This window comes from Osmerus mordax, chromosome 7 (genome assembly GCF_038355195.1).
Source record: "Osmerus mordax isolate fOsmMor3 chromosome 7, fOsmMor3.pri, whole genome shotgun sequence".
In the NCBI taxonomy this organism is placed as follows: Eukaryota; Metazoa; Chordata; class Actinopteri; order Osmeriformes; family Osmeridae; genus Osmerus; species Osmerus mordax.
The window spans coordinates 18,987,798-19,011,692 of record NC_090056.1 but is presented as its reverse complement, the minus strand read 5'-3'; the positions used below and the strand labels follow the sequence as shown (position 1 = coordinate 19,011,692).

General features: G+C 46.8%; 2 protein-coding genes across 2 annotated transcripts; one reads left to right on the top strand and one right to left on the bottom strand.

Moving 5' to 3' along the window:
• The first annotated feature begins 191 nt into the window (after positions 1-191).
• Positions 192-6,064, top strand: LOC136945950 (zinc finger protein 362-like). The gene is given in 8 exon segments (XM_067240090.1): positions 192-273; positions 1,372-1,435; positions 1,884-2,135; positions 2,689-3,086; positions 3,322-3,546; positions 3,669-3,747; positions 3,941-4,099; positions 4,412-6,064. Coding segments are annotated over 7 exon segments (1,293 nt in total). The 5' UTR covers positions 192-273; position 1,372; the 3' UTR covers positions 4,529-6,064.
• Positions 6,065-7,219: 1,155 nt separating this feature from the next.
• Positions 7,220-23,653, bottom strand: ccdc30 (coiled-coil domain containing 30). The gene is made up of 28 exons (XM_067240108.1): positions 23,608-23,653; positions 22,614-22,740; positions 21,709-21,891; positions 20,673-20,793; positions 19,758-19,948; positions 19,269-19,358; positions 18,925-18,999; positions 17,828-17,981; positions 17,469-17,540; positions 17,065-17,180; positions 16,742-16,833; positions 16,177-16,369; positions 15,360-15,461; positions 14,929-15,054; positions 14,694-14,831; positions 14,298-14,476; positions 13,721-14,015; positions 13,255-13,377; positions 12,754-12,924; positions 12,030-12,239; positions 11,660-11,817; positions 10,944-11,109; positions 10,578-10,699; positions 10,328-10,469; positions 9,780-9,916; positions 9,505-9,622; positions 9,344-9,411; positions 7,220-9,159 (listed from the first exon to the last, which is right to left on the bottom strand). Exons 2-28 carry the CDS (start codon positions 22,626-22,628, stop codon positions 8,961-8,963), a joined length of 3,756 nt encoding a protein of 1,251 aa, XP_067096209.1. The 5' UTR covers positions 22,629-22,740; positions 23,608-23,653; the 3' UTR covers positions 7,220-8,960.
• Between the last annotated feature and the right edge of the window lie 242 nt (positions 23,654-23,895).

Sequence of the window (23,895 nt, the reverse complement as noted above, 5' to 3'; positions counted from 1 at the left end):
AAGTTGTGGGGGCTATTATGATTGCATGTCAGTCACCTTATCCATGACTAAGAGCCAATGCTGTCTTATAGCAGGCGCATTTCTTTTATCACAAAACGCGATTTCGCATGTTATAATGTCAAAAATTACCCAATACGACTGTCTGCAGCACCCAGAAGTGAACAAAGCGACCCGGAAGCGCTGAACCGATTGGAGGCAGGCAGAAAGAACATCAAGCTTTTATTATAAAGCTAGCTTTACTCGCTAGACTAAAATCTGCGATCGGAACATCAGGTATGGATTCAGTTATTTTGGGTGTTTCCATATATGTGCAATACTGTAGTAATAGGCAGTCACCAAAAGCGTGCATTGTGCAGAAAATTGAATTTCTAACCCTTGGTTCGTCATAAAAGTTGCAGAATTTTAAAAATAGATCAAAAGTAGACGCATCTTGGCCGCAACGAGCATCGTCTCTCAGAGGATTTGAAACAAATTGGTTACACTGTGGCATTTTATTTTCAAATGAAATGATCTCATCAGTAACATTGAGGTGCAGCATGCATCTTACCTATGTCCGTGCTATTTTGCAGGGCATGGTTGTTGTAGGAAGTGTCCGTGTTTTTTTAGAGGTGGGGAGGCCGGGCTATTCAAACCTGCAATTCGGCGTAAACAATCATTCATGCTTTTGACATAATAAACACACCTTAGTGTCACGTTCAGCCTCTTTGTCAAGACTAACAGATGATCCCAATTTTGGGGGGCTGCAGAATATGGCGTCCCGCCTTATAAAAATAACTCAGGCTGCCATTTTTGTTTCTCTTTTGTCTGGAAATGTTTTAACAAAACTGTCTGAGAATGTCTGAGTCGCACTGGGAGAATCGCACCGCCAGATTGTGCATTACTAAAATCCACAGACCACGTGAAGCATTTCTTTACGTGTAGGCTATCATAATAGAAAAGTTTGCATGCTATTTAGTTGAGTTGAGGCACTAAATATTCTAATCATATTACAATGTCTAAATAATTGATTTCTTCTGACATAAACATATTTCTATATTATGTTTAAATACATACATTTCATAAAAGGAAAAAGCCCACGATTTACAAGTGTCTGGGTACGTCATGTGTGATATATCACACTGTAATGCAGTATAATAAAATACCGTTAGTAAGATAAACAGAGTACCGGGATGAAATAGTAGAAATAAGTATTATAAATATATCGTCCATAACATTTTAAACAATGGTGATAAGTCTCGCAATTTTACTGTTCTTGACAAACGAATACCTGCACATAAATAACCATATAAGCCTATCCTTTACACCGTTGGCTATTTTCAAAGGTATCATTATTATAACTTTAATGCCTTTATCATACTATTTCTGTCTCAGGATGGCAGAGCCTCGATTCAACAACCCATATTTCTGGCCTCCTCCGCCCTCTATGCCTGCTCAGGTAAGACTATTTTAATACTAACCCCGCAGTTCTACATTACAATGGTCAGGTTTCCCAAACCTAGTCGTAAAACAAACAAACCGTTTTTTTTGTTTGTTTTGAGTGGTTTTGTGTCCATGTGTTAATACATCCGTCACAAATTTGCCTGATCACTATATGCCAGTAACATAACATTTATACTAAGCTCCATTTAACACTTGTTTTCTTTTATATTGAACTGCAAACAGTTCTTACTTTATTGTTTTATAATCCAACAGTTAATACAATATTAACCAATGACAAGAACATATTTATATTTAACACAATGATCTGAAAAAAAAATCAAGATGGCAGTAAAAAGGACTTCTCATTGTGCCAGTCCAAATCATATGTAGGATCAGTAAATGGCGCAACGACATTCACGCAAGGTGTCCGTTTTCTGTTGAGCATGACCCGTTAACCCTTTCAGCTGGATAACCTGGTGCTCATCAACAAGATCAAGGAGCAGCTGATGGCTGAGAAGATACGACCTCTGCACCTGCCTCCCACCTCTGCCCCCTCCCAGCAGTCCCTCCTGGTGACCTCCTCGCCCTCAGACAGCGGGCAGCACAGCATGCCCATGCCCAAGCCCCAGCAGGTTCCTGGGCACCACCAGCAAGGCTCTGCCCAGCCCGACATCGCTCTCCACGCCCGCCCGGCCTCCAGCTCCGTGTCAGGTACTGTCAAGAAGGATCCCCGACCTTTTCCTTTTACTTCAAGCAGATTCTCTCTTCAGAAGTTTTCCCCCCACTTTTTTCCGCCATACGATCAAATGATCCGTCTTGCCTTGTTTTTTTCGGTGACGCAGACGTAAACATGGATGACAAATCGGCCGTGAAGGCCAAGGGCCTGTGGGAGGACTGGCACATGCGGCAGATCGTGGAGCAGCCTTCTAGAATCAATCACCGCGCAGGTAAGGTCACCACGCCTCCTCACACACACAGCTCCGTCTAAACGGATAGACCACTCACATATGTTGCACCCATATACACAATACTGTAAGCAAAGCTGGCCTAGTCCTTACTCTGTGTACGTTATTTCCACGCTAGCATTAGGCTACTTTCCCAAGCTTGTTCCGCAGTCTACGGCATCTCTAGCGCGAACGGTTAGGGAGTCGGGTTATTAATCAGAAGGTTGTTGGTTCGATTCCCGGCCGTGCCAAATGACGTTGTGTCCTTGGGCAAGGCACTTCACCCTACTTGCCTCGGGGGGAATGTCCCTGTACTTACTGTAAGTCGCTCTGGATAAGAGCGTCTGCTAAATGACTAAATGTAAATGTGTGCCGTGCACCCCTCCCCACTGCAGGTCTGAACCAGTCGTCGCGGGGGGACGGTCACGGCACCTCAGAGGCCCTCACCCCCACCACCCCCACCTCCAGCAGCCAAAACCGCCACGGAGGCGCCCCCTCCGTCAACATCATATCTGGGTTGGCCAGTGGGCCCGGCATGGAGCACATGAAGGCCGGAGGCCTGGCGGGCCTCCTGGGGCCTCCGCCAAAGGCTCCTCGAGGACGGAAGAAGATTAAGGCGGAGAACAACTCCGGCCCTCTACTCGTGGTGCCCTACCCCATCCTGGCCTCTGGAGCAGACCAGGGCTGTATCTCAGTCGCCCCTAAAGAGGGGAAAACCTACAGGTGAGGATACTTTGCATTGAAAGGTATTTTGGGGGGAATAATACTATACAACAAAAGATACATTTCCTGTCTTAAACCATCACTTAGATAAACGTATATATATAATTTTTCAGGGAATTCACTCACTCGTTGTTGTTGCAATCGTGCTCCAAATCTGGTTTCAAGATTAAAAGCAGTGTAAACTAGGCCCTCCGTGCAGTGCATCATGATCACCTGTGTGTATCCCTCCACCCAGATGCAAAGTGTGCCCGCTCACCTTCTTCACCAAGTCCGAGATGCAGATCCACTCCAAGTCCCACACGGAAGCCAAGCCCCACAAGTGTCCCCACTGCTCCAAGTCCTTCGCCAACGCCTCCTACCTGGCCCAGCACCTGCGTATTCACCTGGGCATCAAGCCCTACCACTGCTCCTACTGTGAGAACTCCTTCCGCCAGCTTTCTCACCTGCAGCAGCACACCAGGTCAGTCCAGGATCCGGGAAAACAACGGGAACAGTCATCTGTGCATGTTTGACTCAGTATTACGTGACGTTCTGTTTGCGGCCCCTGTTACAACTCGGTGTACTTCTAATCCCGTGTCGTAGAATCCACACTGGTGACAGACCGTACAAATGTGCCCATCCTGGATGTGAAAAGGCCTTTACCCAGCTCTCTAATCTTCAGGTCAGTGCTATTACTGAAAAAAGATTCGGTAGAGCTCAGTGGTAGAGCATTTGACTGCAGATCAAGGGGTCACAAATCTCCCCATGTATGGCGCTTTGGATACTAACGACTACTTAGACGTTATAAATACTAATAATACTGTATACTACACATGTACTGCTACTTACCAGCTGTGTTTTCCATCCTGTTCCAGTCTCATCAAAGGCAGCACAACAAAGACAAGCCGTACAAATGTCCCAACTGTTACCGTGCCTACTCAGACTCCGCCTCGTTGCAGATCCACCTATCAGCTCACGCCATCAAGAACGCCAAGGCCTACTGCTGTAGCATGTGTGGCCGTGCCTACACCTCAGTGAGTACCCTCAGCATCAGAAACACCCCACACGGTCAGACGGTTGGTCGACGACTGACCGTTCCTTGACTCTTAACCGCCGAAATGCAGTTTGAACTGCGCTGACTTCTGATCCTTGATTTTTTGTGCTATGCCGTCTACTGTATATGCACTGTTTGTATGTCGCTTTGGTTCAAAGCATGTGCTGGAGAAATCAAATGTAAAAAAATTAACATAATGCTGTACGTAGTTAAGCCCAGCATGTAAACTGGCACCAACGTCAAGACCCTTTCTCCCAAGTAACAGTTTTCTTTCTAACCTGTATCTTTCCAGGAGACATACCTTATGAAGCACATGTCCAAACACACTGTGGTGGAGCATCTGGCCAGCCACCAATCACCCCAGCGGACTGAGTCCCCAAATATCCCCATACGCATCTCCCTCATCTGAGCTCCACAGCCCATCGGCGTTACGTTGGATTCGTTTTCTATGTAAGGCTGTAGTTCAGGGGGGTCCTGCACAGAAAAGCCATCTACATAAGGCCTACTTAAGCACCAAACCACACCTGACTGGCTTTCAGCGAGTTCCATTTGATTCAGACTGTTGGGGGTGAGTGTGTGGTGCGAATCTTTTCAAATGTAACTGTAGAATGTGTCTGAAGGAACGGACGGCTATTACAGTCTTGTGTTGGATGTAATAAGCACTGACTTAGGCATTATGTTGGCTGCCATGCATTGGCCCTTCCAACTGCCATTTTTTCTTCCATTAAATGGGTTTCCAAAATGTACCAGACTATATTTGCCCTAATAAGGAATAGAGAAATACATGTTTGCTGGGTGTATTCTAGAGACATCCAAAGATAATCTTTAAAGCACTTTCAGGCCTTGTAGTTTTGGCTCAAATTGTTTCAATCTTTTAGGATGGAAAAGCAAAGGCATTGCTTGAGGCAGCTAAGAGTAATGACTGTGTCGAATTGAAATGTTTTTTTTTTTTTTTTTTTTTTGCGCTTCGTTTTACTTATTTGTATGCGTTTACAGGGTCATACGTATAATCATTGAGAAAACAGAATTAAATGCATAATTATTTTATACGATCGTAAGTTTTTTAGATATTGATAAGTTATCAATTAAGCTACACAAACTCAAGTGCACAGAAACATGGAATTAGTATTTTTTATCAAGGACCAGTTTCTCACTATTCATAGCAATATTGTTTTATTGATAAGAATCACATGATTTGACACCGATATTATATCACACTTGGGTCAGATATCATTTGCAAATACTGTCAAATAGGTGGGTTAACTTGTTTGAACCCCTGACATTAAACTAGTGGACCAGTCCCATAATCTGTCAGTGTACATTGACCCAAGTCTGAATCAAGAATCTACATCTAATCAGATTTGACTGGCCTGGGAGTGTAGCTAAAAGCTGTCAACCGCTAATGGGATTTGAAAGCAAGCTAACGGGAAAAATACAATTCAAGCGTTTAGTGGTACTTGACACAGCTCTTCGAAGGCTTTCACAAAAACTCATGATGAGCATGTTGCTAATGTCATTAGCAGTTTTAGCTTATGCCTGATGAGATAACAGTAAACAACCAAGAAGCCGTTAAGAGGAATTTAGCTTTCACAGAGAATGGTGCTTCGCAATACTTCCGTATGATTGAGTTAAGTCAAGTTCTCACCGAGTGACTCTGGCTGACAGTCATTACTCAGACAGAGTTGTGAAGACTGTGACAGAGAAATCCAGTGTTGAGGCTTGCATGTTCTATGAGTATTATCCATTAATTTCTACTCTGAATACTAGAAATATATACTGTAGCATTTGTAATCAGGCTCAAATATACTGTACTTGTATTGACTTCTCTGTAGTCTCACAATTTACGTTACTTTATTTTAATCGTAGTACCATGTCAAGTCAAAGCTATACCTCAGCTGGGTGAAACATAAGCTGCTTCATTGATGACAGTCAATGAATTGCACAGTTGGACCAAAAGGTGACCTGCTATTTGTGCATAATCTGTCCCCAGTTCCTTTGACACAAGTTGTTCCAATGTAGAAAAAAAAAGAATCCTTACTGGTTTGCAAGTGCAAGCCAATGCAGTATAAGTCAGTTCCAATGCTTATTTAGCATACTATAAGTTGATGTGGTGGTGTTTCTGCTAAGTTCTACTACTATTTTACTTTCTTCATGCTATATACAGTATTGTTTGATGTACTCTTACTGTAACTTTACCCTCTGGTTACTGTGGGTGGTACTAATACTCTGTATTATTCAGAGTATTTAAGAAAAGGTGCTAAGACTAGACATTTATTTAAGATGGAACTGACATGTAAAATACCTATAAATATTGTAGCTACAGCTACCAATAAATGTAATATGTTTTCAGAAAAGTATAACTCAAGCTACTGGCCTGGAAACAGACATTTATGCCAACAACAGACCCTGCCTCTTCAACTTACTCTCTTTTGAGAGAATGGGGAAATGTACACGTTGCTTCACTGTAAAACATGATACTCATTTATAAAACCATTTTACCATACTGTTCTTTCTATTCACATTTTGTACAGGTATGTTTATGTAAGAACTTACTGTAATGTTTTTTTTTTTTTTTTTTTTACCGTATATTGATCATTCGTTATTAATATTCATGTTTTATATCAGTTATGTACTTAAAGCCTTAACTATTTTATCATAGAACAACCATTCTATTTCCATACTCTGTATTGTGTTCTGCAGTATTAAGTCTTGTAAACATTTTTTTTTTCGCATGGAATATCAAAACTGTAATCTGTATATTAACTGTTAACCCATGTTCTCTATGAAAAGATACTGTACAAGATATCTGTACATTTATTACACTTTTTCCCGTCTTGCATTGTGGTTTCATATAAAGTTTCCAGACAACTTCATATGCACAACCAAGACTGAGAAGTAAAACTAAGAATATCAATGTTAAAAAAAATCTTTGTATCTTTACCTTGTTTAATAAAAAGACTGTTATAAACACAATGTACAGTTCTGACAGATCTGTCAAAACAAGATAATATCATACACTGTATGGAGCTTCCATTTAAATACCCCAATATTTCATATATTTTAGGTAAATAAGAATGCATTTACACAGTTTAAGATTCCATGTTTATTTATCAAAATAAGCTTTGTGTCTTACAAAATATTTAATTTACACGGTCGCTGGTTATAGGCTAATTCATGACATGCAAGTCTTAAAATAGTGGCCAGTATTGTTGATTATTATTGTAACTCACCCTCAAGCTTAGCAGCAAGACAAAGTTATAAACTTCATCATTACAGGCACAATGAAGACAAAGTATGGGTTTCCAAGATGTACCTAACAAAATCAACTACTAGGTCACCATTCTTTGTCCAATATCTAAAGGCTACAGTGATTTGATGCATTTGTACTTGGTTGAAAGGGTGAGTAGATTCAGACCTAAAGGCAAACTTTTATAAAAGATACATTGTAAGTGTCAATGATTCATTGACTCAGCAAAGCACAGATTACAACTAAAGGTAAAAAATATATATGCTGTACATAAATGTAACATGTATTTGAATGAAGTATATTCAAAATAACATTTGCCATTGATAGTCTCCTAAACACACAAAAAATTACAAATACTTTCATTTCATCTGCCATATTCCATCATACAATACGCTAGCTAGTTATTTAAAACAGACTTAGAAAAGAGATGTTCATAGACCAGAACAGAAGTCAGTAATTTCGATTGATAAGTGTTTGAGGACAAGTGTAGTTTGGTGGGACAATAGGGAATATTTTGAATTGGGTTTCTAAATCTCTTGTACCATACAATACACTCAATTATCGCTCCAAAACCACATTTCATTTAATAATGACCACGTTTCATAACTTCGTAAACAGATACATACCAAATTAAGTTTTAATACCAGACAATACCGTAAACATATAATTCCCAAGGCTTTTGTTTTTCATAGAAAATAATTGCCAATATTGGACTTTTCTTATGGTCAAAAACAGAGCACCAAAGGTGCAATTTCTCTTCTATGTTCTCAGAACATGAACCACTTCATGAGAACACAATACAAGTGCTTCGAACAGACCTGTTCTGCTGTGGATCGTCCCTCTAGTTTGATATCAATGATTCACCAGCATTTAGATTGTGATGTCTGTACTAGTTGTACCATTACACTGTCGAACATAAACCGTTGTCTTGAAAAATAACATTTAAATACGAGCAATCTCTCGTACAACTGGACAACACTTATCCACACCAGGGCGTACCTTAAGACAAGCCTTCATAACAAATCTCATACAGCAACCACCATAGTGTTCTGTATATCTACAGTTAATGTTTTCGCAGTTCTCCCAACCCTTCCTCAAATACCTGTTTATTATATCCCACAGGGATGGAGTGATCTGCAGCAGAAAGCTGCAAAGGAGTGGTATATATTCCTCTTGATGCAAAACACAGGTTGAGACTGAGACACTGACCATAGCATCTATCAGTTGAGCTCTCATCAACAATCATAGAGGTTCTCTCTGTTATATTATTATTGCGTAGCTTATACTACCACCTTATGGTTATCCATTTCATAATGAAGTAAGATTCATACGTTTATTTGCTAGTTCACCCTGGGCGTTTAGAGCCACCATAAGCGTCTAGTTGTGGCCAACAGTATAGGTAGAATAACAAAGGATACTTTTCCTCTTAAACTTGTAATTATTGCATTTAACTTATTTTGTTTCTTGTCTTTAACTCCATCTCAAATCTTTTGATTCACTTCGCTGAATCGCCAGGTCAATTTCCCACGTCCACTGTCCTTATGGCGAATACAGCGATTCAGATTTATGACTTCCTCCCCTGTCCACCCCACTGTCATACCTGCTCATCTCCTACACCAGTGCCGTCCTCTGGGTCTTTAGGCTCCGGAGGGACCGAGGGGGACGTGAGGTTCAGGTATCCCAGCTCCGAGGGCTGAGAGCTGGGCACGGAGAAGGGGGTGCGGGGTTCGCTGGCCTTCATCCGACAAATGGCATCCAGGATGCCCAGAGGGTCACACGCACCTGATGTCAGACTGAGGACAGGCAGGCATAGGGTTAAAAAGATACACATATCAAACAATGTCCAAGTGAGTCGAACACAACAGCTTCAGAACATGGTCTAGATAGCACACGATAGCTTAGCAACATCAGCTGCAGAACAGAATACATTTTATTTACAATTCAGGTCATTTTTAAATCACTCAAATAAAGTGTTACCTTATAGTTGATGTATGTAGGGTACTTTCATTAAGAAAACTTTCAGAATTGTACATTTTCTTCACATCCTAGGAGAGGGAAATAAAAACAAACATGTAACATTTATAGCTGATGACAAACTCCAAGCCCTTGGCAGGGACCACGCCTGATTGGTTCTGTACCTCAAGGCTACAAAATGATTGGACGTTCCTCAGGGTGCGCTCAAGTGCCCCGACCTGATTGGACAACTTGAGAATTCTTTCCTGGAGTTGTCTGTTCTCCACCTCTAACACGTTGACCCTGGAGGAGAAGCACAAGTTCAACACTGAACAGGGGATTGAGGCATGATATGGGATTGAGGATCGATCCAGGCCCAGCTTTCATATTTATACACATCATGTAGATTTAATATTAATATATTTCTATAGTGTTTAAGGGATGGTCAGTGGGTCAGTACCTGTGCTGAACGGTGGACGCGGTCCTGAGTCCGTTGCTGCCCACCTCCTCCGCCTCGCTCATCCTCCCCAGCAGGTCCCTCCTCTCCACCAGCAGCTTCTCGTTCTCCTCCATCACCGTCCGGATCCAGTCCTTCTCCTGCCCCGCGTCACACAGGTCCACAAAGCACCGTGTTCAGCAACTGTCGTTAATGACAACCGATCCCACCCAGGCAACTCTCCACAGAACCGTCGCCATACAGCTCAAAAACAGAACAGTCTGTACTACTATAGTCAGGATTGGAGGGTTTATTTTATTTAGATCATTTTCTTGGCCTTTCTTTAACTTTTTTTGTAAATAATTGATAGGACAGTTGGAGAGAGAGAGGAAAGCAGGGAAAGAGGGAGGAAGACATGCAGGAAATGACCTCAGTCGGATTCTAACCCAGGTTAGCATTAGCCTCAATGCTACGCGCTCTTACCCAGTGAGCTACCCAACATTGGAAGATTTTCTATTGAAATCATAGTGTCATCACCAAGATAAGGAAACATGGGCTGAGGGCGGGCTGACCTTCTGGGAGAGGCTGGAGGCCAGGGCCAGGTCGTTCTCCAGTTTCTGGATGGTGCGGTCTCTCTGAGCCGTAGCCTTCAGGAAGATCTGCTTGGCCTTCCTCAGCTTGATCTTGTGCTGAGACTGTTTCTCGTTGTGCTTCCTGTAGAGACGAGAAGAGATGATGACGGTGCGTATCCAGTAGGTTCACACCGTGAAGGTTCTGTTGTTGTCACTACGTGTCTGTAGGTGTGTGTGTCTCAGCTCTAACCTGATGTGTGTGTCCAGCTGGGTGATCACCTGCTGGATCTCCTCCTGGAGTCTCTCCCCCTCCTGCTGACTGGTGCCCAGCTCTCCCCCCAGCCTGTGAGCAGTCCTCTGGCTCTCTCTCAGCTGTGCTCCCATTACGCACGCACGCACACACACACACACACGCACACACGCACACACGCAAACACACACACACACACACACACACACACAAACACACTACATAAATCAGAACTCTCCTACATATCAATATAAAACTATACATCCCGTTGGTCAACTACAGAACCTAGTACTTTCAAGGTACCTCAAAACGTAAAAATAAAAACAATCAAAGCCTTGTAGTGTCTTTCCCCAGCCCGGCGCTCACCTCGTCCCTGGCCTGGCTGAGCTCGGCCTCCAGGACAGCCAGACGAGCCTCCAGCTGCTGGCAGCGGCTTCCCAGCTCAGCGTTGCTGCGGCCCAGAGACGCTTCCTTCCCCCTCAGGGAGCGCAGCTGCTGCTGAAGATCCTCCTCGCGCTGCTCCAACAGCTTCCTGCTCGGGGAGGAAGTGAGGACATTGGAGAGGGGGGGGTTAAGAAGATGGATTTCATAAATTTGAAACTGGAATTACTGGGAACGACTTTCTGCACTAGTATAGACGTTTTTATACTTTAAGAACACAGTGTACTGTGTGTGTAGACTTTATGTGTAGAGTGTGTGTGTGTGTACTTATAGTGTAGAGTGTGTGTGTGTACTGTATTAGTGCGTGTGTGTGTGTGTACTGTATCAGTGTGTGTGTGTACTGTATCAGTGTGTGTGTGTGTGTGTACTGTATCAGTGTGTGTGTGTGTGTGTACTGTATCAGTGTGTGTGTGTACTGTATCAGTGTTTGTGTGTGTGTGTGTGTGTGTACTGTATCAGTGTGTGTGTGTGTGTGTACTGTATCAGTGTGTGTGTGTACTGTATCAGTGTGTGTGTGTGTGTACTGTATCAGTGTGTGTGTGTGTGTGTACTGTATCAGTGTGTGTGTGTGTGTGTGTGTACTGTATCAGTGTGTGTGTGTACTGTGTCAGTGTGTGTGTGTGTGTGTGAGTGAGAGTGACCTGTGCAGCTGCTCCTCCTGCTGCCTGGCTCTCAGGGCAGAGAGAGAGTCTGACATGTCCCTGGAGTCTCTCTCCAGCCTGCTGGTCTCTCCAGCTCTCGCCTCCTCCAGACGCAGCTGGTGCTGACAGCTCTTCAGCTGCTGCTGCAGCTCCACCACCTGCGCGCACACACACACACCATCGCGCGCACAAACACACACGCACACACACACACTTCAGTATATGCAATTACACATTAACACGCAAAAAAAAGTTCAACAAACACTTATGGATACAGAAAGTTTGACAACCCCAAAAAAACAAAAACACAACTGACATCGCCACTGAAAACAGCTCCAGCAAATTCAGTCTTAGTTGTCTATTAACAGACCTTTTTATCGGCTGCGATGAGGCGCGCCCTCTCCGCCTGCAGCTCCTCCTGCAGGCTGGCGTTGGTACTGAGGCTGTGTCCGCTGCGAGCCAGTTCCAGCTGCAGCTCCCGCAGCCTCTGCTGCAGACGCTCCGTCTCTGCAGCCTGGCCCTGGGAGCCCTGCTCCGCCTGGGCCTGCCGGGCCTGGGTCTGCCTCAGCTCCGCACACAGCTGGAGGACAGGGGAGGAGGGGGGGACGGGACAGGAGGAGAGGAAAGGGGGAGAGTGAGAGGAGAGGACAGGAGGGGAGAGGACAAGGGGAGAGTGAGAGGAGACAGTAGGGGAGAGGAGACAGGAGAAGAGTGAGAAGAGAGGACAGGAGAGAAAAGGAGGAGAGGACAGGAAGCGAGTGGGGTGGAGAGGAGGGAACAGGAGGAGAGGATAGAAAGCGAGTGGGGTGGAGAGGAGGGAACAGGAGGAGAGGACAGGAAGAGAGTGGGGTGGAGAGGAGGGAACAGGAGGAGAGGACAGGAGGAGAGTGGGGTGGAGAGGAGGGAACAGGAGGAGAGGACAGGAGGAGAGTGGGGTGGAGAGGAGGGAACAGGAGGAGAGGACAGGAGGAGAGTGGGATGGAGAGGAGGGAGAGGAGGAGAGGACATTGGTTACTGGTTTCATTCCGGATGCTTCCGAGTTGCCACAAGGGAGTTGTCGTGGCGTTGCAGACTGATATATGTTGCAGCTGCACCTTCAGTTTCTCCTGCTCCAGCAGAGCGTTGTGTTTCTTCAGATCCAGACTCTTCTCCCTCTCGTAGCGCAGCTCTCTCTCTGCCGAGGTGAACAGGCTCTGGGCCCTCTGGAGGTCCTGCTTCACCTGCCTCTCCTCCTCTGTCCGCTGGCCCAGAACAGAGTCCTGACACTGGGGGGGGACACAGGTTACATTTACATTTAGTCATTTAGCAAACGCTCTTATCCAAAGCGACTTACAGTAAGTACAGGGACATTCCCCCGAGGCAAGTAGGGTGAAGTGCCTTGCCCAAGGACACAACGTCAGTTCGCATGACCGGGAATCGAACTGGCAACCTTCGGATTACTAGCCCGTCTCCCTCACCGCTCAGCCATCTGACTCCCTAGGTTCATTTTGATTTTTTACAAAGCTAGGCGTAACAGAAAATGGTACCCTCTCTAGTACTGAGGTAACCTTGAGGCCAAACGTAGGTGACTGAGGTCATGTGGAGGGTGGTCTGACCTTGGTGCGTGCCTGGGCCTCGGTGATCTGGGCCTGCAGGGTGGCCTGGGCCTGGGAGGCCAGCTGCCTCTCCTGCTGCAGGGTGGCCTGCACACGAGACAGCTCCAGCTTCAGACACGACAGCTGTCAGGGACAGCACACACACACACACAGAATTTTTATTTTACGTTTAGATACACCGCTAGGAACCGTCAAGAGGAACAGGAATAAAAAATTCCAAGATACTTGCAATTATCTTTAAGGGAGTTATTCACAGACTGGTAGACTCTCACACACACTGGTAGACTCACTCTCACACACACACATTCTGAATTACCCAAAAAAAACTAGGGGGGGGAAAAACTAGTGGGTGGACTGTAACACATGCCTAAATCCACAGTTTTTTAGTCATGCAAACCAACATCCTGTACTAGATTTGGCTGAAGATGACAGCAGACAGGTAGAGGTGCCTGGACCTGTTCAGTACCTGGTTCAGGCCGTCCTCCCTGGTCTTGTCTGCCAGGCTGAGGCTAGAGGATGAGTGCCCAGAGTGTGTGTCCGGCTCCTGCCCTGCCCTGGTGGTCTGCTCCCTGGACACCTGGAGGTCCAGACCCAGCCTGTCTCTCTCCGCCCGCGCCTCCAGACCCAGCCTCTCCCTCTCCCCCTGGGCCTCCAGACCCAGCCTCTCCCTCTCCCCCTGGGCCTGCAGCTTCTCCTGGACCAAGGTGCTCAGCTGGGCCTGGAGGTCACTGATCTGTCTCCGCTCACGAGCCATATCGTCCCTGGTGGATGGAAATGCACACAAACATTCAGTATATATACACACACACACATGGAAAAGAAGATGGCACCCACAGCCTTCAACCACGATTAAGAAGTCACATGTGATCCCAGGACCCTCCTGTTCACACGGTAGAGTCCATTCAGCCCCGCGGGGCGGGGGGAGGGGCTTGTCCCTGAGAAACACCAGTCACCCTCTGTTCTGTGAAACATGCCGTTCCAACCACGCCCTCTTCTGACATGTGAACAGGTGGTGTGGGAGGAGTTGGCTGGCGGACCCTGACCTCAGACTGCGGTTCTCCTCCTGCAGGCTGGACAGCTCCGAGGTGACCCGTTCCAGCTGTCCCCTGAGCTGGTCCGCCTGGGCACGGCCCTCCTGCAGCTGCTCCTGGGCACGGCCGCCCCCACGCTCACTCTCCAGCTCCTCCCGCAGGCGGCTCTGAGCGCGCTCCAACTGGGCCACCTGGACAGAGGGAGGACCGACCAACGTTAATAGGAAGTGAGGTGCGGGACACACTCTGTGATAAGTTTAGGGTGCGTTTCTGTGTACTGTATGTGTTGAGTGTGTGTGTGTGTCTTTGTACTGTGTGTGTGTGTGTATATATGTGTGTTCCTGTGTACTGTTTGTGTGTAGTGTGTGTGTGTGTGTGTGTTGACCACCACCTCCAGCTTTAGCTCACCTTCTCCTCTAGAAGACCCTTCTCTCCTTTAACCTGGGTCAGGCTCTTGATGAGCGTCTTGCCTTGCTGGCACTGTGTCTGCAGGCTCTGAACCTCCATCCTCAGGTTCTTCAATTCCCTCTCTCCCACCTGCAGAGCCTGGAGAGCCCACACACACACACACACACACATACACGTGCGTCAGCATCACGCATCACACACCGGCCCACGTAAACCCCAGGTAGTGTTCCCTGACCTCCTTGTCCTTCTTCAGGGCGGCCTGGGCAGCGTTGAGGTCCTGCTCCAGCTGCTTTCTCCAGTCCTTCTCCTCCGTCAGACGGGCCTCCAGCAGGCTGGCCCGCTCCTGGCTGCTGGCCCTTGTCTGGGGACCAGGACAGGGTCGCAAGGTCACACAACCATGGCTGTCTCTCACTCTTATAGAAGACACACTATCAACCATGAATGTAGCTGTATTCTAACATCCATACTACCATGATATTTTGTATGCCAGAGAACATTTTTGTATGTTCCCCAATATATGTATGTCTACGTCAAACACGACTAAATAACAATAGCACACACAATAACAATAAAGACACATAACTAATTCCCAATAACACACATTGACCTTTTGACTTTTTCCAAGACTATCTTGGAATGAAACCTGCTGTGTGTTGAGGTTCTCACCTGCTTCTGTGAGAATGTCTCGGTCTCCCTGCTGGTCTCTCCGTCCCTCAGTGCTGGATCCTGGGCGGCCATCTTGTTCAGCTCTGCTTCCAGGCTCCTAATCTACAACATCCAGACAGCAGCTGCAGTTTAACACCTGTTTTCACATTCCTTGTTAGAGTCCACTGTCCAGGGACATGGTTTTGGTTCTCTCCTACTTTTCCCACTGTCCTATGTTTTATATTTGTATCTTTTTATTTTCCTTCTCTGTCCTCAGGGTCGGATTTGTTTTTGCTTTCTTGCAGGTGTCCATTGGATTTGGATGTACTTTAGTTTAGTAGGATTACATCTCCTCAAAGCTTGCAGTGTGTTCACCTTAACTCAACTCCCCAGTCCCCTACCCTTGCAATGCCTCCCTCCCTCCCCCTCCTCCACCCTTGCAGTGCCTCCCTCCCCCTCCTCCTCACCTTGCAGTGCCTCCCTCCCTCCCCCTCCTCCACCCTTGCAGTCCCTCCCTCCCCCTCCTCCTCACCTTGCGGTGCCTCCCTCCCCCTCCACCCTTGCAGTGCCTCCCTCCCTCCCCCTCCACCCTTGCAGTGCCTCCCTCCCTCCCCCTCCACCCTTGCAGTGCCTCCCTCCCTCTCCTCCTCACCTTGCGGTCCCTCCCTCCCCCTCCTCCTCCTCCTCACCTTGCGGTCCCTCCCTCCCCCTCCTCCTCCTCACCTTGCAGTCCCTCCCTCCCCCTTCCCCTCCTCACCTTGCCTCCCTCCCTCTCCCTCAAACCTCCTCCTCCTCACCTTGCAGTGCCTCCCTCCATCCCCCTTCCCCTCCCCCTCACCTTGCGGTGCAGTCCCTCCAGCTCCCCCTCTTGGTGCAGGCGCTCCTCCTTGCTGCAGTTCTGGGTCTCCCCCAGCAGAGCCTCCAGCTCCTCGTTCCTCTCCACCAGCTCCTCCTGCTCCTCCTGCTGCCTCTGCAGGCGCCGCTGTAGCTCCCGCACCTGGCAGCGGCCGTCCTCCACCGCCGCCACACACCTGGGGAGGGGGAGAAGGTAGATGGATGGATGGATGGATAGACGGATGGAGACAGAGAAAGTGAGAGAGAGAGCCAGAGAGATAGCAAGAGAGAGAGAGCCAGAGAGAGCCAGAGAGAGCCAGAGACATAGCAAGAGAGAGAGCCAGAGAGAGAGCCAGAGAGAGAGTCAGAGAGAGAGCCAGAGAGAGAGCCAGAGAGATAGCAAGAGTGAGCCAGAGAGAGAGAGAGCTAGAGAGAGAGAGAGAGCTAGAGAGAGAGCTAGAGAGAGAGCTAGAGAGAGAGCTAGAGAGAATACATCTTCTCGTGATCTAAAGGAGCCAGCTGTATGTGTGTGCTGTTCTGCTGAGGGGCAGGGCTGAGAGCATCCATACCTCTTATGAACCTGCTCCTCGGCTGGGGTTTCTAGCAGGTCTTTAGGGCTCTTCTCTCCTGTGGCTTTGCCCTCAAGGTCCTTCCTGGTCACCTGCAACATTGGAGAATAGGAGAGAACTGTGTAAATACACCATATTACAGTTATATGCTTCCGATCAGGTTCAGGTAGCTTATACTTTTATTTGTAGCTGTAGGTAGATTTCGTTTGCAGTGCGTCATCCATCTTACATTTTCAGAGACAAAACAGACGTAATAAAAGCACTCAATGCGTTGCTTCTGGAGTGATCCGGGCGTATGAATTGTGAATGTGGTTCTCCTGTACCTTCTCTGACAGCGTTCTCTTCTCTGAGTCCAGGGAGCGTACTCTCTCCCTGAGAACTCGGATCTCCTCTTCCAGCCTCTCGTTCTGCTCCTTCGCTCTCTGCATCTCCATCATGTCTAAGGGGGCAACACAGGCTCCATACTTATGCCGGGACTTTTTTCGACTGACATATTCTGAAGACACGTAGATTTATTCTTGACATGTTCTACTGTGTCATAGGAATTTGTCATCTTCACTGAAGTTTTGTATCCCCCCCCTCTCTCTCTCTCTCCTACATTCCCTGTCACGCGATACCGTTTCTAACCCAATGAATCAGAAATATCACAACAAATATCAACAACAAAAAAGAACAACAAAAAGGATGGCGCACAGGAAGCTTGATTGAGTCAGTGCAGGAGACTCACCACAGTGCTTTAGCTTGTCCACCTCCTTCCTCAGGTTCTCCACCTCCTGGCCAGTCCTCTCCAGCTCCGATCCTAAGACCCACCAACGTTAAACACCCACCAACGTTAAACACCCACCAACGTTAAACACCCACCAACGTTAAACACCGACCGTTAAACACCGACCTTTCACATATGTCACCTTCCACACGTATGTTTAAAAACACACATCTGGGCCTACCCAGTAGACACGTGCCAATACACCACTTGCACACCACCACTATTTGGACTAACCGACACTAACGCTAGCACAGCGAGCACACAGGTTGGTTGCCGTCGGTAGTTCATGTGGAGAGTGACCCCTGTGCTGTCCTTCGTACCGCTCATTCCCTGGTTCTTCCTGGCGGCGTCCAGCTCGTCCGTCAGTCTGCGGATGTCCAGGTGGGCCATGGCGAGCCGGCGGGACGCCTCGTCCAGATCCCGCTCCAGCTGCTGGCGGTCTGAACGCTCCCGTGACAGGTCCTCGCTGTGCACCTGAGGCCGAGGGAGATTCGGGTCGTTTTGACGTTACCGGCTCTTAATGTATGGAGGCTGGAGGTTAAATATGCTATAGCTTCAGCCTACACTTTTTCAGACAATTTATCGTTTTCAATTTAAAGCCTTATTGTTATGTATTCATTTTAGGAATGCTCATTTTGATTCTAATTTTTTTTACCGATGATCGTTAACGACCATTAACCGTAAAACAACAAGATAAAAAATGTAAAATGGGCAAGTGTCGGTCACCCATGAAAAAAATCTAAAATTTTAATAGCAGCATGAACAACATTACAAAAACATTAACCAAACGAAAACACATCGAATCCCTAATTTTCTGCTGCTCAACAACGAAAATGGAGATTGCCAGGTTGCTAATTATGAGCATCTCTAATTAATTTCTATGTGCATTCACTTCCAATGACCCAAAAAAATTACAACTAACTAACTTAACCGGCCACAGAGACTGGTAAACAAGCTGCCGTTGTAGACATGCATCTGATTTTTGTCACAACCACCACCGCAGCCACCACCAGCAGTAACCGCAGAGGTAGTAAAAACATGAAAAGCCCTAGTGTATTGTCATTTTAGACAAGCATCAACACTGAACGTGCCATGCCCAAACTGACACTGACATGACTCGTGGTATTAATTGGGTTTCAAACAAGCTATCGACTTTGCTTGATCTTTAACAGGGTTCAAAGGAAAAAAGTTAGTGAGGCTTGCAGGGTTAGCTAGTGAACAGCATCACGGTGATCATGCATAGCATCCACAAAACAGACAACGTCCTCGATGCATGAGTAGTAGCGGAACTGAAGCTCAAAGTGAAAGAAACAAAAAAAGATATATATAATATCCCCTGAGAGCGTAAACATGCCCTGTAGCTGTTTAGCTGGTTAGTTTGCGGGCCAGGGAGGGATGGGAACGGCGTGCGACCTACGAGGGGGGCAGACTGTGCGCTCTGAGGAGACCTGCGGAGACCAAACAGCTTCTTCCAGGAGCTCTGACCTGCACGCTGTTGAGGAGACCAGGAGCACAAAACACAAATAATCTGGTGGAGGCGTCTACTACCAGGATGGAACAGACAGCGTTGTCTCCAGCCAACTGTAACATCAGGATCTCAGTGATATGCCTGCAAGGCCTGCTGGGACATGAGTAGCGACCTCACTTCCTCAGCCCCGCGTGTTTCCACCCTGCCGTCGCGACCTGAAGCTTTGAAACAACCAGTTTAGAAGGAAGCTTGCGGCACAAGCATGCCTTCAGACGAGCCCCCTCGCCCCTCACCTTGCTCAAGGTGTCTTTGGTCTTCTGGGCGACCTCTCTCTGCTGACGTAGCTCCTCCTCCATGTTGTGACGGATCTGATCCAGCTCCTCCTTAAGAAGCACACCACCCCACAGCCCATGTCACACTGATTAGGTTGAGCATATCTATGTGTTTATGCCAGGGGCGTAGGTTTGTTTTCAAACGAGGGAGTCAGGTGGCTGAGCGGTGAGGGAGTCGGGCTAGTAATCTGAAGGTTGCCAGTTCGATTCCCAGCCGTGCAAAATGACGTTGTGTCCTTGGGCAAGGCACTTCACCCTACTTGCTTCGGGGGGAATGTCCCTGTACTTACTGTAAGTCGTTCTGGATAAGAGCATCTGCTAAATGACTAAAAATGACTAAATGTAAATGTGGGTTGGACATCTTTTTTTGTGTAACTGCGGCTGTGACCAACACTGCCTCTCTTGAGTCTCCTTGTACAGCCCAACCCTCCATCACGGTCGTCCACTTACCTGCATGTGGACCTCCCGGAGGCTGCCCGTGAGGCTCTGGGTGTCGAGCCTCCTCTCTGCAGACTCCAGCCTCTCCAGCAGGGTGGCCCTCTCCACCAGCAGGTAGGCCACCTGCTCGCTGGGGCCGCTCAGGCCCACCTCCCCCAGGCCCTCCTGGATCAGCATCTCCTCCAGCTCCTTCCTCTGGGACTCTGTGGAGGGGGACGGGGATAGCTGTCAGAGGGCGGTATGGAGGTGGGATTATGGTCGTTAGGGGTGGGGGGAAAAAATCGATTTACATTTGAATCGCGATTCAGTCTTCTAGCGATTCACAAATGTAATGTTTTTTTTAATTTATTTTTTTATATATTTGGGGATTACAAATCGTAAAAAATCATGAATCGATTTTGTATCGATTCGTGACCCCAACAATCGATTCGAAAGGTACCAAAAGAATCCCACCCCTAACGGTCATATAGGTAAACACCAGGGTTCTTTATACTCCCCCTGAAGCATGTTGACACTTGGCATGTTAAGGACTAATGATATTTTGCACTGCTGTGTATTGTAGATTGACACTGTATATCTTATTCAGTATTCTGCATTCTTAGTATTTTGTTGTTGCCTCTGCTGGTGTTGCAATTACCCCCCTTCTCTGCCCTCCAGGCCTGGCCTGCTGCTGCTAGGACGTTAGGATGGGGAGTCAGGTGGCTGAGCGGTTAGAGAATCGGGCTAGTAACCAGAAGGTCGCTGGTTCGATTCCCGGCCATGCAAAATGACATTGTGTCCTTGGGCAAGGCACTTCACCCTACTTGCCTCGGGGGAATGTCCCTGTACTTACTGTAAGTCGCTCTGGATAAGAGCGTCTGCTAAATGAGTAATGTAAATGTTAACACAAGGATGCTAACCCAAGCTAAGGCTAACAGCGCTGCCAACCTTGCTGGAGCCGGATGTGCTCCAGGTCCAGACGCAGCTGCTCGTTGTCCCGCTCGTACTCTGCAGTCAGAGACTCACGCTCTTCCAGGAGCCCGCGGATGTGCTCCACGTAGTTCTCTACCTGAGACAGACAGGATATGACATGGAGGATGATACAGTGTTCTACCTGGGACAGACAGGATATGACATGGAGGATGATATAGTTTTCTAACTTAGACAGATGGCAGGACAGACATGGTGAAGGGGATCTGCTGTGGTTCAACCTAATGAGGCACCCCCCGCCTGCAAGTCGAGAAACACGGTTTAATAGTCACAATGTGGGTGCTAGCCAACATGCTGAAACCGCATTAGCGCCGGCTAAGAAGTGGATACACTTTCCATCCATTAAAAGAAAGAATTGGGTGTACTGGACCCTCTTCTGCAGACCCTTGACCGTACGACTGTACGAGCGTACACCTGCATACAAGGGCCATCAGGTGCAGCAACGGCACCGCGGATTAAAAGTCAGTGATGTAACAGGAGCAGGCCTCCTCTCCTCATCCTCCAGCAGGCAGAGTGAGGCAGCATGCAAGGTGCTGCAGAAACACCTCATTAGACATTCTTTAGAGAGAGCAGAGATGGGGGGGTCGGATAGCAGGATTCTGGCTGCCGTCTGGAGCCTCTGCTGTATCAACCAGGGTCCATTATGCTGTGTTATTGCACTCGGATCAGATCTGATGTTTAGGGTGAGAGAGTTTGTGCTGTTAAGGAAATAACTAACCCAGAGTTTGTTATGACTGACGAGGGCTGTGCGTTTTATCTGCACTTCTCTGACCATCATGATAGTGTTGTTGTCAGTGTTGTGGATAGATTGAATACATATTAATTTATAGGGAATATGAAACCCAGTGCTGCAGGGGTGGATGGGTGAGGGTGGGTGGTGAGTAAATGACAGTGTTCTAGAATCCTAGATGTTTGATTGTGGCTCCTCACCTCCTGTTGCTTTGGAACAAAGTGTGTGTTAAAAGTGTGGTGGTGTAATGCGAGGCAGCCCTACCTCTTTCATCTCGCTGGCCTGCTGCGTTCTCAGAGCCAGCATCTCCTGCTGGGAGGAGCGCAGGGCCGCATCGCCCTCACGGAGCTGACGCCACAGGTGCCGCTGACGCTCCTCTGAGCTCGCCCCTGGAGGCAGGCCGTCCTCCTGCAGACGCACGGCGATCTGGTCCAGCTCCGTCCTCGCCTGGACGCCACACACACACACACAGATGCCACACACACACACACAGACACCAGATACACATGCACACAAGTAATTGGTATTACGATGTTAAATACATCATCCATGTTCAAATCAAATCAAATCAAATGTATTTGTATAGCCCTTTTTACACGCAAGCATGTCACAGAGGGCTTCACATATGCCCATAGAACTGCCCCTCAACCAACCTAAACCCTCAAGGATGAGGGTTTACGTTAATGTTGTGGATTCATCATCCAATGCTGATTAATCTATTCGGTCATAGAATGTGAAAATAATTTTAACGTTGATAGAATATCAAACTGGCTGGAATTTGATACCCCTTTCGTGATACATGGGCGGATGACAAATGCATGGAGACGCCTGCCAATGGTAAACACTACAGGTAGAATTCTATACTGGTATTTGCACTACACTGTAACCAGATACATCTCTACAACAGGGACTCATGCTCAAACATGTTGCCATTGTCTAACTCTGATGAGCAAAAGCACGTCACATTTTGTTTCACAGTCACAAGTTAACAAGGTTATAAACATGATGATGATAAGTGGTGTACTTATGAAAAACGAAAACAACTTTTACATTGTACAACTGAACTTTACTTCGGAGAGGAGCTTATCAATGTGGATTATTAAACAAATTCCGGTTGAAGGCATATCTTGTTTGATTAAGCAAACTCTGTTCCTGAGTTAAATGGTTACCTCTTTATAATCCATCGTGCTTTATGTCCAGAGGAGCGGCATCTGCAGATGTCGAACTTCTTTCTCCGGAGACAAAGTCACCTTGTAGCACACAAGGCTACATAGCGCCGGGCTCTCACACCGTTAGCTTGAAGGAAATGTCAACACAACGAGAGAATCCTTATACTACATACCATCCAAGTGATGCATGCTTGGCAACACCACCTCTTGTGGAAAACACCTGAACCAGCTGACAACAGCCTCTGTAAAAAGCAAAGCCTTTGCCTTTCAAATAGATCGCTCATTATAATCGAATATCATCCTGCATTGTCTGAGCCTAAATATGTTTGCTAACCATCGCACGACTTGGAATAGAATGATACTACATGGCTGGCAGTGGCTGTGTATCGCCTCACCAGCAGCGAGTAATGCAAAGCTGCAAGGCGATTATAGCAATTCTTGATAAGTCTGTCATAAGACAAGGACACCTTATATAGCGTTCTTGGTTGAGGTTCGTTGTTATCTAGCTCACCGTCTACCTAGTGTGTGGATGTAGCATACATGAACTAGATAATTGTTCAAGAATAATGAACAAGCATGTTATAGTTGTAGAAGTTGTGCAATAGTTTTTATTCCCATTGCATTGCTAGAACTTAATCTCCCTGCATAAAATGTCGACGATATAACCGTATGTTACAACCAACAAAACAGAAGCATTTTAATCCTGGAATTGGAAAGCAAATAGTTTAACTACTTTCGATAGTTTCACCGATGCAAACTGACAAGACTAGTCGCTAACTTAAGAGATAGAAAACAGATAGCGGGGTCGTTTAAACTAGCTTGCAAAAAAATCAAACTGAGGTTACGCTAGCCGCAGCACTTCTGCCATGCCTAGCTAGCTATTTATTACATTCAACAGGGTCCCAAAACAAATGATCTAAACTGTAAGACTAAACGCAGCTACCATGCAAATTAATATAGTCTAGTTACTTAGGAATTAAGACGTGGTCCATACCAGCAGTGTGTCTAGCCTAGCTAGCTGATAGTGAAGCGGTCTCCTGCCAGCTAGGCTAGGTGCGGTGGACAGGCGTGGACAAGTGGGGTAAAGTGGCTTGAGCAAGCACCTAGGCAACGGGACATACCATTCCGTTGAGGTGGGGGGAAACTAACGGTAAATCTTTTCATGGCCGTAAAACATAATGCTGAGTAATGCGGGCAATACCCGTACCAATCTGACAAGAGCCAAGACTGTTCCTTGACAATGGTTATGATGTAAAATAGCCTACAGACTCTTAGACCCTTT

What these genes read in the sequence shown, in the direction of transcription:
- ccdc30 (XM_067240108.1), bottom strand. An exon ending in TCCGGGAGGTCCACATGCAG is followed by an intron (nt 19,359 to 19,757) that starts GTAAGTGGACGA and finishes GTGCTTCTTAAG; the next exon opens with GAGGAGCTGGATCAGATCCG. An exon ending in AGACATTCTCACAGAAGCAG is followed by an intron (nt 15,055 to 15,359) that starts GTGAGAACCTCA and finishes CCTGGTCCCCAG; the next exon opens with ACAAGGGCCAGCAGCCAGGA.